We start from the raw sequence: 15,507 nt of genomic DNA, 5'->3' as shown, positions 1-15,507 counted from the left end.
GTTTGTCCGGGACAAATTGTCCCTGTTAATGTTGGCTGCCAAATCAAAACTCAGATTTTCCCGTGTTGCAAACGGCTGGTCATCCTTTTTTCCTAATCCCATCATACAAAATCTCAGTCACTTCAACTGCCTGGCCAAAACTTTTATTGAGCGAAGGAGAATCTTCAAGCTCAAGCCTAAAAAAAAGGAACTCGCAACGGCCAAGCTTGCCAAAGGAAACCCTCCTCCACGCACGTCCAACGCCCCAACGCGTCACTGCCCGCCTCGTCCTCGCATCCAGCGTAGTGACACTTGCCAGCGCGCCCCTCGTTTCCTTCAACAAGAAGATACGAGGACCATCACTCTTGCATTTGGGCTCCCGAATTCCGCTTTCACTCAGCTAGGGCCGCCCGTCGAATGGGCAACGAGCAGTCTACTGCGAATGGCGCGCGCGGCGACGGCGTGCCTTTCGTGAGTTGGCAACGCAGCCCCAAGTCGCAGCCTGCCGGGGACATCGACGCGCACCTGCACAGCGTATCCTTGACGACCAGTAGCTATCATTTCGCAGAGCCCTCCAGCTACCGCTACGATCGTGTGCCGCGCGTATTAACGGGCAACGTCGTGTTTACAAACCCGCCCAAGGCCGACGGAGAGCTCAGGAACAAAGCGGAACTGCTGGGAAACATCGCAATAGTCGAACGCGGCGGCCGCGTCCATTTCCCGGACATTGTAAGGCGTCTACTGGCTGTTGGAGTCACAGGTATCGTCTTCATCGAGCGGACGGACAATAAACACGCGATCCAGTCGCTATTTGACGGCTTCCACTCGTCTGGACGCCAGCGCGTGTCCATCCCAATCGTATTGCTGTCCAAATATCATGCAGACCGACTACTATCAGATAAGCCACAGCGAATTTCAATTGAGCTGCTCTGGAGAGAACAGGCATGCAAGCACGTGGTGCCGGACGACGTGTACTTTGGAGTGCAGACTGCAGCTCGAGCTGGCGATGTGGAGCTTCTAAGACATTTGCTGGAGATCGACACGACTGGAAATGTGGTGGATGTAAGTGGCAAAAGTGTTGGTAATAGCTGCACACAAGGTGTATTTATTATAATACTTCTTGATTGCAGAATATTCCCAAGGCGGTGGCGCTGTGTGACGCTGCGGAGAACGGACATGTGGACTGCATCGAGATTTTGCACAGTCTGGGCGTCTCCATGGACGAACAAAAGGTGGTTTCTTGTTTGTGTGCGCTTTGTAGAGTAATTGCGCTGATGCTGTGGCTTCGTTATGCACAAATGACAGCCGACAGGTGTATCGTCGCTTATGATGGCCTGTTCTGTCGGTAATGTGGAAGCAGCGAGAGCGTTGTTGATGTTTGGCGCTAGTCTCGACTTGGAAGATGTACGTTTTTTTCCTTGTACGATTGCAATTGAGTCAGAATTGACGGTTAGCTCTTGTTAGGTGCACGGTATGACGGCGCTGATGGTCGCTGCGCGTGATGGCCGTGCGAACTGTGTGAGACTGCTGGTCAAGAAGGGGGCAAGAATAAACTTGTCCAGAAATCGAGTACGTGAACGGGAGCAATGTTGCAAGCGAATGGTTGCTTACTGACGAGTGATTTTATTGTGAAAACTAATGACACTTTGTAGAGCCGGGGTACTACAGCACTTCATATTGCTGCTCGTGGTGGGCTGGAAGAGTGCTGCTCGATTTTATTGCATGGGGGTGCGGAGCTTGAAACACAAAGTGTAAGTTTAACATTTTTTTGTTTCTCAGTATCTCGCAGCTTCTAACGAGCGATGTCTCGCTTCTATTTTGTTATTATGTAGCCGAACTCAACAACTGCATTAATGGAAGCTGCACGTGCGGGAAATCTTGGCTGTGTAAAGGTTCTTGTCGAGGCTGGAGCTAGTCTGATTGCAAAGGATGTAAGTGGGTGGATACTCGTGCTTACTGCGCCGATATTGACTATTTTACAAGCAACAATAATTAACGATACTTTGAAAATGTGTAGCGCGATGGTCACACCGCTGAACATCTGGCACGTATAGCTGGATATACCGATATTGAAGATTATTTACGTGAGCAAGCGGAGAGTGTACGTGGCAGTGTGCTTCGCATTGATACAGCTTATTCTTACCATTGCTTTGTTCATTAGGAATCCGTCAAGAATCATCGTCGCAAAATTGAGGAAACAGTTGCCAAGTCAAACTCAACGCTACGGGATTTGTTGAAGATTGCAAAAAGCAGTCAAATGTCGGTTGACGTCTTGTACCGAGAGATGATACGTGAGCACAAGTCGAGCATTTGGCTGGAGCAGCCTCGGATTATTTATGAAGTGTTTCGCTTGCTCACGGTTCCTGTCACCTCTCCCGACTCGGACCCTGCGGATGATCCCAACTACGGCAAATACACGGTCCAGCATTTCTGCAGTGAGGTCGCACTGTGGTACTCGCCAAAGATTTTCCAGAAGGGCTACAAGCCAGGTGGCGCTGGGTGGACATTAAATACTGGCGATGCGTATGATGTCAAGATTTCGTCCGGGTACCTGAAAGTGCTATTCAACTTCGTGTGTACTGCGGATCCGTTGGATGACGTGCTGTTGGTGCTCTTCTGCAAGGTTGTCAATCACTTGATTGTGAACCAAAATCTTGGAGAGCTTATGTGGCGATTCCTGGCTGATGAAGGGCAGTTTATCGTGCCTTGGCTAGTCGTTCATATTGGGCTTGATTCAATTCGCGACACTGTGGTGTGGCTGTTGTACTCGGACATGTCGGAAGCTGGCCAACTCAACGTGCAGAAGAGTGGCATATTCGACTGTTTGTTTGCTCGCCTGTACTCATGGCAGCGAACTCTTGGCTGGGGTGTTGGGACATCGTTTCAGCGAGACTCCATCGAGAACATTTGCTCACTGATCAACTACATCATCTATCCGCCTTCGGTGTACATCATGAACAACGTGGCTACATTCGTGGAGAACACAGACCACTCATTGCCTTTGATCACAGACCAGCACTTCCCGCTGCACCACAACGAGCTGTTCAAGTCGCTGTTGATCTTTCTACTGAACACCACAGATGTCTCGTTCGGAACGTTGCTCGATTTGGGATTCGCGGAGGTCTGTCGTCATTGCTCTCAAGGATCCAAGTCCCTTGTCGTTCGTGAAGGCGGTGCTCTTTCTATCGTCATGATGTTGATGAGCACGCTGGGATACCACAAAAAGAAACGTGATGTTACCAGCATCGACGGACTATTGAAGACGGTACATGTATCTGTTTTAACGGCTTTGATTCCGCGAGTGGAGAAATTTGTGAAGCTGTGTCGGGCGGTGGTTACGTCGGATGTCAACGCGCTTCGTGTGATGTCCACTTCATACAATCCTGGGAGTATCAAGGCCGTGAACACTAAAGGGTCCGCTCTTCTGCACATCATCACATTTTTGAAGCGGTGTGTGTTCTTGCAAAGTGGCGATGTGGATTACCTATTGGCGAACTTTGGCTTGATGCCCTGTTTGCTAGCGTGCTATGGCTCGCATCCTAGCAATAGTATGCTCCATCACGAACTTACGGACGTCATCCGATTTGTTTTGATGGACCCAGATCAGAAGCGATTGCCGTCGTCCCCGCTGCTGAATAGTCTCTTCATTGAAGGGGCGAATATTCTGGACTTTGTCATCCGCGCATACGATGAGCATGTCCAGTACAAGGGCCACATGACGACGATTGCAAACAGTATTTTCACTCTTACCAAGTACGTGTCAGCATCTGTTTGTGCGACGAACTAGTTCTTACACTAACAAATCGTTTTTCGTGTTATGTAGCACCCCGAATTGCAGGAGTGGGTCGATTGCAATTACCTGTCAAGATGTCGTGCGGCAGTATACGTCGCAGCACGAAAAATGGGTGAAATTTGAGCAAGTCCTGGCGGAGCAGAACCGTGTTGAGATGTTGCCTCTTGGTCAGCGTAATGCGCCGCTGTGTCACGGGTGTTTGAAGCTGAAACAAAGCGCAGTCGAATATGTGGCGGCAACGCTCACGAATGCTGAGGTAGACGAATACACAGGCTACTTGGAGACTATTTTCTCCGGCGCTGCGAGTCATTACTGCAAGGTCACGTACACGGACGAGTTCATCACGGGCTTCATGTACAAAAAGGACAAGATCCACGACCATATTCCTATTCCAGAGCCCACTCGAGTGAGCTCTTTCATTCAGTTCCCAGTGCCCATGCCATTCCACGCGCTCACGTTCACCATCACATTCTTCGGACTTTGTCAAGTGTGCGATAAGCTCTGGTACTGTGACACGCTTCAAAGTGCAAACTGGATGAATCGTATGAAGTGGGTCATTCCTACGTCGGTCCGCAAATGGTACAGTTTCGGTGTGACTGAGGGTCCAGGTAGCGGTGCGCACGGCCTACAGTTCTCATCGAAGGGCTACAAGAACTTTATTGTGCTCACTGATACTTGGGGCCGTCAGGAGCAGTGGATGCATGCGATCGAAGATGCTATCCAGAGTCTGGCCACGCAGATGGCAAGAGGAAACACCGAGAGTGCGATGGCTATTGAGATTGATAACGAAGTCGACGCCGAGGAGTTTGACGTGATGCGTATGAGAGAAATCACGGCTGGTTCAGGTGGCGGCGGCCCAGTAGGCGTGACCAGCCATGTGGGAAGTGCGCCAAAGAGTGACTCAAGTACTCGAAGCTTGCGTGTGTCGGACGAAGAAGAAAGCGGACGTCGTCGAAGCAACACAATGTCATCGATTGAAAGTGAATCGGCCGAGTTTAGAGACGAAGATGACCAAAGCAGTGGCACGTCGTCTCCATCGCATGAACTGACGATGCCCTCGGTGCGATCGCGATCTTCATTTGAGCTGAAGTGCAGTGAAAATGGATCAACGTCAAGTTCTCGAAAAGTAAAGTCTTCGGGCGATCGGAGGAACCTGGACTTGAAGCGCTTCCAGCCAGATACACAGAAATTCTCCGAGATCCTCGGGAAACTCAAGATCGGCTCACCACCTCGTGTAAACAAAGCCCGTGCACCTGCAATGAGTGCATCAGGCAGCTTTGCTCCTTTCGCTCAACGGAATACTGTGAGTCCTCATGGTGCAATGAGCACTCGTACAGCTACCGAGCTCGTGGGGATGCGTCACGTAGTCTCAACTCCAGACCTCACGCGACTGCAGGGCTAGTAACCAGTACCAAGCTACAATATCTCCTTCTTATCTATCTTTTGCAGAAGCTCATCAATATCAGCCGAAGGCTTGAAGAAAGAACGTTTGAAAAAAAACAGAGAACAGTGTGGTTATGTTCTATGAAGATACAAAATAGCTAGACTAGCCGAGCACCTAGCAAATGGTTCAGCTTAATCATCGCGGTTTTTCTTCTTCTTCGAAACGCGCTTGACCTTGACGACCTGCGCCGGAGCCACGTCGTGTGCGAAAAGCTTCGATACCTCGAGACCAGAGGTGAAGGCATTGTTGAACATGACACGCTGCTGGAAGGACGAGATGAAGGGCAGGAACATCGACACAATCATAATCGGCCCGAACACAATCCAACCAACGGCGCGGTCATAGGCACGAGCAAGAGCACGAACCACAATGTGGTGGTACTGCAGCCGCAAGATGCACATCTGCATGAACCAGTACACCGCCACGAACAGCAGAATGAAGATGGCGAACAGATTGCCGACCGACAGCACCGTGAGACTCAACATCGAGATGAGGAAGCAGCAGCACGAAAGCAAGAATTTGATCTTGCGCAGCTTGCGCTGCTTCATCGACATCTTCTTGGTCACACGACTGGCAATGTAACCACAGCAGATCAGCAGCAGGAAGATCACGATAACCAGACCGGACAAAGCGTAGGTCAGCATGTCGTCGTCCGACGTGATGATCCTGTTCGGTCGCTCGAAGTACGCGTTGTACATCATGTTCAGGTACATGCCGATAGCAACCAGCAGGAATCGGAGCTTGCGGACACCAGTAATGAAGCGGGCACCGCGAGTTGTGTGCTCAAGGTATTCCTGCTCATTGGACCACCAGCCAAACCAACTGTCGGCCGAGTCGTTCGTCGTCTTCAGCCAGTTCTGCCAGTCGTTGTAGTCCTCGATGATCTTGTCCCAGTCCAGACCGCTCGGGTTGAAGAAGAACGGAGCCCACATCCACGTCGCTGCAATGATCCACAGCGAGTACGACATAATACCGTAGTTCTGGTTCGTTGGCAGCACACACGACTGGTAGTGGTCATCGTAACAACGCGTTCGCCACTCGAGGTCAGTGGGCTCAACGTTGTTGTAGAAGTCCGCATCCAATCGCCATGAGCAGTTGCACCACGAGAACGTGCCGTAGGCGTAGAACATCAGCAACAGGAAGAGCAACTCAACACCACGGTAGAAGTGACTGAACGCGTAGAAACGATAAAGCTCGGCGAACTTCTCGTGCTTGATCGTGAAGCCACGACCCGTAGCGCGATACTTGGCACCACCGTGGATCAATGTGCGGTCGAAGTAGTGCATACGCGTGCCCATCTGGAACGTGAAGAAAATTGGACCAAGAGTCATGACGTTCCAGAGTAGGTAGGTAAAACCATGGCGGAAACCCTGCTCCACACCCACCACGGCGATAACAGGGACAACCAAAAGGAAACCGAACTGGAATGCCCACGATGTGTTCAATGTGCCAGCGATACCAAGACCACCCTTCTCGAGGAAGTAGCTGTCCATGCCACTCAAAGCCATGTACACCTTGCCGTAGATGAAAAAGTACACACCAACAACAGTCATTGACTGTGTGAAGTACCAACCCAAGTTGCCGTAGAACCACGAATGCAGACGGAAGAAGTCGAGACGAGAAGCCATGCGCATTGCATCACGAGAGATCACAGCTTCACCAGCACCAGAAGACAGCTTAGCCTCGAACAGAGCCAACTGTTGCATACCGACATCACGACCCTTGCCCACTTGAATGAACTCCTCGTGGGAGACGCGGCCACCACGAAGCGTACTGTTGAAACCAGCAAAAATATCTTCCGAAAGATTCACACCCTTGGAAGCCTTGGCAGTACCACCGCAACTCATAGCAAATAGCTTGTCAAAGATATCGGGGTGACCGTAGTGCTGACGCACGTGGAAGAGAGCGAGCATACGCTGACCCAGCGATACGAACGACAGTTCCTGGATCGACATGAAACTAGCAAGATTCGACACACCACCCGTGAACACGTGCTCACGGAAACCAATAATCGTCAGCGGGCGCTTCTCTGTGCCGCGGTCCATGGTCGACAGAAGGTTCGGCATCTTCAGGGCCTCTTCGAGGTAACCATCCTGGTTCATATCGATACACTGCAGCAATTCACCGCGCGAGAAGATGATGGCGTGGTTTTGGTTCTCGGGCTTACCTTCACCCACAATCGGGTTGCCCGGCAGCTCGACACGGTAAATTTCGACAATTTTTTCGTCTTGGGAGCGGATCAATACCGAGAAGAACTTCGGCGGGCCATCCTTCACCTTCTTCGGCCCATCCACATAGGCAACACGAAGGTTCGGATGCTTGCGCAACAGGAAGTCGATGTCCTGAGCTTGCTGCTTCTGCTCGTCCTTCTGCTTACCGTAGATCTGGCACGTGCACACGTAGTTAAACTTGAGAGCAACCATCTCGTTCAGCTTACAGCACTTGTTACACGAGCACGTCACTTGGTGCATCGGCTCATTTTCACCAATCTCCAGCCAGTGCAAGAAGCGAATAGCTTCCGCGTTGTACATCATACCACGCACAGTACGAGCAAGCGTCTGGCCGCGGTAACTAGCCCACAATTGTACCTCCTCTGGGTTCTTCTTCAGCGCTTCGTTCATGTCCTTGGCCTGGATACGCTCCAGGAGATTCTCCCACTCGAACGGATAGATGGTCTGCAGGTAGTACAGCAGCTTGATGCAGTCATCATTCTGCGCCGTCAGATCCTTGATCGAGTACATGACAATTTCGTTGTAGTACGGTGTCGACACAGTCAGCGAACGAATCTTACGAATAGGCTTCGCCTCAGGCATGTCCATGAAGAGCGAGTTAGCAAAGAAACGCAGGCGACGACGTCCCTCTTCCGAGCGGGGTTCGGCATCGAAGTTATCCACAGTCAGGAGCTGGTACGCACGCGACACAATGTCAAGAGCGGCCTCGTCGTTCACAATTTTCTGCAGCTGGAGACTGGCGTAGTGCTGCGAGTCGCCAGGGAAGAAGAACGAGTTTGGCTTCAGCGGTGTGTCATTCAGCATCTGGACCAAGTTCTCCTGTTTCGCCAGCACCATCTTAAGGCAGTTAATCACGGACTCCACCGAGTCAATGACCTTGTACAGTGCACGCTGGAACTTGATGCTAGTCTCAGTCGACTTCTTGGGCACCTCTAGAATGGACTTCATGAGTTCCGCAGCCGCAGCACGGCACAGGTACAAGTTGTCCAGTTTCAAGCCCTTGAGGATCTGCTGGTGCGACGCCATCTCCTCGATGAAGTTGTAGCAGTCGTCCAGCTCCTTGTGTTCCTCGCCGAGCAGGATACGCAGGACCTGAGAAGAGAACTTGTATGAACCCAGAATCGACTCTACACGCAGATCATCCTTCGTCAGACGCTCGCGCATAGTCGTTTCGATCTTCTGAAGCACCTTGTCCTTCTTTTTCTTGTCCGTTTTCAGCTTCTCATACAACGCAGAGCACTCAAGAACAATATCGATCGACTCGTCAAGCTTACCAGCCGTCAGGAAGGCCGGCGGGTACAGCTTACGGCCCACAGTGTCCTTGGAGTCGATCAAGTAGCTCAGAACGTTCAGCTCGCGGTCACTGATGACATCGGCCTCACGCAGACTGGTCAAGCAGCGGTTCCAAGCCATGGCAAACGGAATCGTGCGCTCAAACTCCGCTCCCGACACACCCGTGATGGAGCCAATGTTCGAGGAGCGGCTCGACTGCGACGACATGTCTTCGTCGGTGCCGTTCGGCGTCTTCATCTCGCTGTACACATCATCATCATCACGCTGCTCCAGCAGACTCGAGTACTTCTGCGTCTTCACCGTCAACGGCTTGGCGCCCTGAGACATCGAAATACGCTCGAAACGACGCAACGGCATGGCCATCTCGTCCTTGTCGTTCTTGTTCTTTTTGTTTTTCTTCTTTTTCTTTTTCGCTTTCTCCTCGACAATATTCGGCACCAGTTTGCGGTTAAACACACCAGGGATGGACTTGAACGTCAGACGAAGAATACGGAACGAGCGGAGCTCACCGATACGAAGGTTGAAACCAGCAAAGGAACCGTAGATGACGGACAACACCGAGTAGAAGATCTGCGCGTCGTACAAGAACACCATCCACGCTGGAACCCACAGGAACAGAATGTACACGATGTTGTGGTACGTGATCTGGAGCATGAAGTGCGAGTACTTGAGGTAATCCGTCGATTTGGCCGAGTAAACAAACAGTGTCGTTTCTACCAGTGTCTTGACGACAAACTGGTAATCGAAAGTAAGCTTAACAAGGTACAGCACGATCCAGAAGCACGTGTAGCGGCAGTACGTCTTCATCGGAACAGGCATCGAACGACCCACAAAGCCCATACCAATACCAGAGAAGAAACGGTTCTGCAGCTCGCACACGCATACCAGTCCGATCATCGCTGCTCCACCAAGGAGAGCCATTGGTCCCTTATCATCACGACCAAAGTCGATCATACCCTGCACCATATCCATAATGCGAGTCGGTTTCTTCGCGAGACTAGTGATGTCAATCTGGCATTTGCCACAGTTGAGAAGTCCATCGCCTTCGTCATCCAGAATGCTATTAACCTGTTCCAACCACGAAGGAGCACACATGCTCTGGTCGTACGAAATGGACGCCACAGAACCTTCAGTGGACACTTCATCAGCCTCACCAGAGTCACTAAAGCAGTCATCGATCAAGTCGTGGTAGCATTTGCAGCGGCCCACAGTCTTCTCCACACAGTCCGTGAAGGGCACAATCTCGATCAGTTCCTTGAAATCCTGAGGTAAAGTGCCAAAAGTCTCCGAAGCCGACGTAAAGTACTCGACGCCAAGACACGTAGCCAGCTTGGCGTACAGACATTGCGAGCCCGCTCCACTGTCCGTGTTGATATCGTCCGAGAGCGAGTCGTCCGTGTTCTCCACTGACGAAGAATCCGTCGATGCCGCGTATTTTTTCCCCAGAATCTCTAGCACACCCGTTTCAGAGGACGGTTGTACGTCCTCGCCGTACATAATTGCCGAGTCAGGACACAAGAGCACCATATCGATCGAGAAACCTAATGTTGCCAAAAACAGTGCACAATTCATCAAGAAAATGCGACGGAACGAGATGATTGCACGCGTCCAGCTTCGTGTCTCGCTGAAGGTCTTCTTGACGATCTTGGGTCGCCCCTTCTTGTCGTAGTTGGCGAAGGCCTCGCCAATGTTCGTGTGGTCATATTTCAGACACTTTTTGGTCCAAAAGAACTCGTTAAAGTCGTCGTAGTTACGAATTTCACGGTGAGGAGCACGAGCGCCCTTGCTCGTCTTCTTGTCACTGTCGCGACGCAACTCTGCGTACATGGGGCGGATCGTGTTGGCCAGGAACGTACCGGGCTCTTCGTTGCCACCACTGTTGACTTTAGGCAGCATCGAGTGCAGCAAGAAGCACAAACACTCTGGCATTTGTCGGAAGTTGGCGGCCTCGCCCCAAATGAGGAAGAAAAGCGCAATGTCCACAAGCGGATCGCTCGAGAACTTGGGCTTCTGAGAGACGTACTTGCACCACTTCTTGTAGTTGGCAAATACACGTCCATGGAGACGCGTGACGCCCTTATTGGCCAGATCCATCTCGAGCTGCGGGTCGCGCTGGCGAAGATAGTCGTCAATAGTCTCCGTGTCGTCCTGCTTTTTCTTCTTCTTCTTTTTGCCGTCGTCCTGGCCACTCTGCTCCTTAAAGTTGGTGAGCAACAGCAATAAGTGTTCCTTTTGGTTGAGTACGCTGCTCTCCTGGAAGCCGAAAGTGCGCTTAAGCGACTCGCAAATGTCGCCTAATTGGTTCGAGTTGTTAAGCAGCTGGAGAACAGGCGTGTAGACCTCGGGGAGTCGCTCCATCTCGAGGATGTTGTGCTTGATGAGGTTGCGTCCCTTTGGTCCACCGCCGACCACGCTCTTGGCGCGTTGACTCTTGATCATCTTGACGTAACGCATCATCTTGTTATTGAGGCGATCCGCCGCGTCCTTCTCGTCCGCCGAGCGGTAGCGGATACTCAGCGCCTGCTCCATGATGTCCACGGCGCGCGTGAGTTTGCGTTCGGCCTCGGCCACGTTAGGGGGCGACGCGTTCTGCATGGCCACGCCTGCGTTCACGAGACTCATGGCTTCGTCGCACATCTGGCGCTGCATCTCGAGCGCCTCCGTCATGAGGCCCACCGAGCTGCCCTCGCGCTCGCTGCCGTTGCCGTTCCCATGACCACGGCGATTCATCGCGAGTCTACTGTGCTCGTCTTTCGTATCAACAAGCACAGCCCGGCAGCGATCGCCTTTGGAAATGATGGCAGAGAAATGCTGGATATTGCCGGCGTCGCCTTTTCCGCGGGGGGCCAAGGAAACTCCTCAGAGAGGGAGCCAGCTCGATCATACCTACCCCTACCTAGTTGGGACGAAAACGCTGCGAATCGAACTGGCGATCGGCAAAATGCGATTCCAAAGGTGCACATGGTCCCTGCTGCGCCGAGAAAAGCTGTACGCCAGCGGCCCATGTGGTGAGTAGGATGCCGCTCCACTCGGCTCGGTGCTTTGTAGGAATCATGGGCTTCTAAAGCAGTGAAAGGCGACTCGGTGTGAAGGCGTCATCAGTTACAGCGAGACGACCGAGAACACAAGTGTAGTAGAAAAACAAAACTTGACTATTTATCAATGATTCCAACCTGGTTTGGAGAATCACTGCTGTCGAGATATTAATGTTGGCAGGGTAGCCCCGCCCCAAGTGTATGCTGGAACTGAGAAACGGCAGAGCAAGGTTATCTCGACCATACGATCATGGACCCTCTTGAATCATAAGGTGCGTTGTGTAGGGGCCCCAAACAACGACGTTGAGGAGCCATCAGCGCTGACGGCATATTGATCATTTTGATGGACGACACTCGCGAATTTTCACAGGATCCATTTCAATCCAAAATTGGTCAGTCAGACCAAAAAAGTGTAGCCAAATATTGCACTTGATCTTCGTATGAAATTTGAAAAGATCCAATAAAAGGGCGCAATGTGAGACAAGCCGTGCCGTAATCGGACCATTTTACAATTTTTGTGCTGAGTAATACAACCCAACAGCGCTCAACTCCGTCGTCAGCCCCGAAATGACGACCGTCCTTCCGACGTGCCTGCCGCTGTAAATGGAGCTTGCCGCAAGGTCGCCGCTGCTGCGCTGCAGTCACCGATGTATGCTCCGCTCCGTTAAATGTATGACGTCGGAAGCTCGTTGATCGCGAGGACGGACGTGGCGATCTAGGAGCTCATTTGCGCTCTGACGATCTTGCCTGTCCTCGAATTGCACGTTTCATCAAAGAGACAATAATGCATGTTCAGTGCCATCGCTGGCGTGTATTGTTTTGCTATGAGATACTGGATATGGCATGCGTACAAAAAGCATCATGGAATGAAAAAGCAGAGGCCACCGCACCGCCAGCCATCGATGGCGTGCGCGCACCATGAGCGTGACGGAATGGTCCAAAAGTCTGTGAAGACCCTTGACCCCATTCCAACACGATCCAACTGGGATGCCACGCCGGCCTTTACGATTTGCTACGTCTAGTCACTTCGCTTCTTCTTCTTGGCCACACGCTTCACCTTGACGATCTTGCTCGTAGACGACGCCGCCTCGTTCGCAAAGAGCTTCGACACCTCGAGTCCGGATGTGAACGCGTTGTTGAACATGACACGCTGCTGGAAGGACGAAAGGAACGGCAGGAACATGGCAATGAAGAGCACCGGACCCAAAATGATCCAGCCAACCCACCGGTCGTACGACCGCGCCATCGCGCGCACCACCACGTGGCTTGTCTGGTTACGGTAGACGCACAGCTGGAGGAACCAGTACGCGGCGATCAAGATGATGATGATGATCTCTAGCAAGTTGATGAGCGAGATGACCAACAGACTCGCGCATGCCACTAGCAGACCACAGCAAGAGAGCACGAACTTCATCTTACGCAGCTTCTTCTGCTTGAAGGTCAATTTCTTCTTGACACGACTGGCGATGTAGCCGCAACACAGCAGTAGCAGCACCAAGATAAACATGGCACCGGACAGTGCGTACGAGATAATGGATCCCTTCACGATCTTCAGATCCTGGTCCTCGTAGTACGTCTTGTACGCTAGCTGCAGGTACAAGCCGTAAGCGACGAAGAAAAAGCGCATCTTACGGATCATCGACACAATACGCGCGCCCTTCGTCGAGTGCTCCAGGTACTCTACTTCATTAGACCACCAACCCGACCAGCTAGCAGCCGAGTCATTGGTAGTCTTGAGCCAGTTCTGCCAGTCGTTGTAGTCCTCGATCAGCTTGTCCCAATCAAAGCCACTTGGATTGAAGAAGAACGGAGCCCACAGCCACGTCGCTGCAATGATCCACAGCGAGTACGACATAACACCATAGTTTTGGTTGGTCGGCTCAACACACGTCTGGTAGTAGTTAGCGTAGCATCGAGTGTTCCAGTCATTGTCCGAAGGCTTGTAGTAGTTGTAGAATAGAGCATCCTGCGTCCACGAGCAGTTGCACCACGAGAACGTGCCGTACGCACGGAATAAGATCAGCAGGAAGATAAGCTCCACAGCACGGTAGAAGTGACTGAACGCGTAGAAACGATAAAGCTCGGCGAACTTCTCGTGCTTGATAGTGAAGCCACGACCCGTAGCGCGATACTTGGCACCACCGTGGATCAACGTGCGGTCGAAGTAGTGCATACGGGTGCCCATCTGGAACGTGAAGAACAGCGGACCAAGGGTCAAAATGTTCCACAGCAGATAAGTAACACCATGACGGAAGCCCTGTTCCACACCCACCACGGCAACAACCGGCACCACAAGCAAGAAGCCGAACTGGAACGCCCACGATGTGTTCAATGTGCCACCAATACCAAGACCACCCTTCTCGAGGAAGAAGCTGTCCATGCCACTCAAAGCCATGTACACCTTGCCGTAGATGAAAAAGTACACACCAACAACCGTCATCGTCTGTGTGAAGTACCAACCCAAGTTACCGTAGAACCACGAATGCAGACGGAAGAAGTCGAGACGAGAAGCCATGCGCATCGCATCACGAGAAATCACACACTCGCCGGCACCAGAAGACAGCTTAGCCTCGAACAGAGCCAACTGTTGCATACCGACATCACGACCCTTGCCCACTTGGATGAACTCCTCGTGGGAGACGCGGCCACCACGAAGCGTACTGTTGAAACCAGCGAAAATATCTTCCGAAAGATTCACACCCTTGGAAGCCTTGGCAGTACCACCACAGCCCATGGCAAACAGCTTGTCAAAGATATCGGGGTGACCGTAGTGCTGGCGCACGTGATTGATAGCCAGCATACGCTGACCCAGCGATACGAACGACAGTTCCTGGATCGACATGAAACTAGCAAGATTCGACACACCACCCGTGAACACGTGCTCACGGAAACCAATAATCGTAAGAGGGACCTTGGCAGTCTCAGTGTCCTTCGTTGACAGAAGGTTCGGCATCTTCAGGGCCTCTTCGAGGTAACCATCCTGGTTCATATCAATACACTGCAGCAGCTCACCACGCGAGAAGATGATGGCGTGGTTTTGGTTCTCGGGCTTACCTTCACCAATGATCGGGTTGCCCGGCAGCTCCACACGGTACACCTCAGCAATGTTCTCGCCGTCAGCACGAACCAGGACAGAGAAGAACTTGGGCGGTCCCTCCTTCATCTTTTTCGGACCGTCCACATAAGCCACACGAAGACTTGGGTGCTTGCGGAGCAGATATTCCAGGTCGGCAGCCTGTTGCCGCTGCTCATCCTTCTGCTTACCATAAATCTGGCACGTGCAAACGTAGTTGAACTTGAGAGCGACCATTTCATCCAGACGCTTACACTTGTTGCAAGGGCAGCCAAACTGGTGCATGACCTCGTTCTCACAGATTTCGAGCCAGTGCAGGAAGCGGATAGCATCCTCGTTGTACATCATACCACGCACAGTACGAGCAAGCGTCTGACCACGGTAACTAGCCCACATCTGGACTTCCTCCGGGTATTTTTTCAGAGCCTCCTCCATGTCCTTAGCCTGAAGACGTTCAAGCAAGTTCTCCCACTCGAAAGGGTAGATGGTCTTCAGGTAGTACAGCAGCTTGATACTGTCGTCGTTTTGAGCAGTCAAATCCTTGATCGAGTACATGACAATTTCGTTGTAGTACGGCGTAGACACTGTCAGCGAACGAATCTTGCGAATTGGCTTGGCATCAGGCATGTCCATGAACAAAGAGTTAGCGAAGAAACGCA

The 15,507-nt window shown here is 51.8% G+C and overlaps 3 protein-coding genes across 6 annotated transcripts; 2 read left to right on the top strand and 1 right to left on the bottom strand.

Moving 5' to 3' along the window:
- Positions 1-61: 61 nt before the first annotated feature.
- Positions 62-5,446, top strand: PPTG_14741 (hypothetical protein). Of its 4 annotated transcripts, XM_008911255.1 has the most exons (9): positions 62-1,041; positions 1,110-1,211; positions 1,285-1,383; positions 1,444-1,548; positions 1,632-1,730; positions 1,812-1,910; positions 1,997-2,080; positions 2,141-3,732; positions 3,803-5,446. In XM_008911255.1, exons 1-9 carry the CDS (start codon positions 397-399, stop codon positions 5,172-5,174), a joined length of 4,197 nt encoding a protein of 1,398 aa, XP_008909503.1. In that variant the 5' UTR covers positions 62-396; the 3' UTR covers positions 5,175-5,446. The 4 variants fall into 4 exon arrangements, with proteins under 4 accessions (XP_008909503.1, XP_008909506.1, XP_008909504.1 ...); XM_008911258.1 differs by having other exon boundaries at positions 1,110-1,383; XM_008911256.1 differs by having other exon boundaries at positions 62-1,211.
- Positions 5,245-11,670, bottom strand: PPTG_14740 (hypothetical protein). Its single transcript, XM_008911254.1, has one exon. The coding sequence runs from the start codon at positions 11,468-11,470 to the stop codon at positions 5,348-5,350; it is 6,123 nt and encodes a 2,040-aa protein (XP_008909502.1). The 5' UTR covers positions 11,471-11,670; the 3' UTR covers positions 5,245-5,347.
- A 624-nt stretch (positions 11,671-12,294) lies between these two features.
- PPTG_23531 (hypothetical protein) lies at positions 12,295-15,507 on the top strand. Its single transcript, XM_008911253.1, has one exon. The coding sequence runs from the start codon at positions 14,021-14,023 to the stop codon at positions 14,711-14,713; it is 693 nt and encodes a 230-aa protein (XP_008909501.1). The 5' UTR covers positions 12,295-14,020; the 3' UTR covers positions 14,714-15,507.

Source organism: Phytophthora parasitica (assembly GCF_000247585.1).
Source record: "Phytophthora parasitica INRA-310 unplaced genomic scaffold supercont2.41, whole genome shotgun sequence".
Taxonomy (NCBI): domain Eukaryota; phylum Oomycota; class Peronosporomycetes; order Peronosporales; family Peronosporaceae; genus Phytophthora; species Phytophthora nicotianae.
Note: the sequence above shows the minus strand (reverse complement) of the source record. Positions and strands in the feature narration are given on the sequence as shown.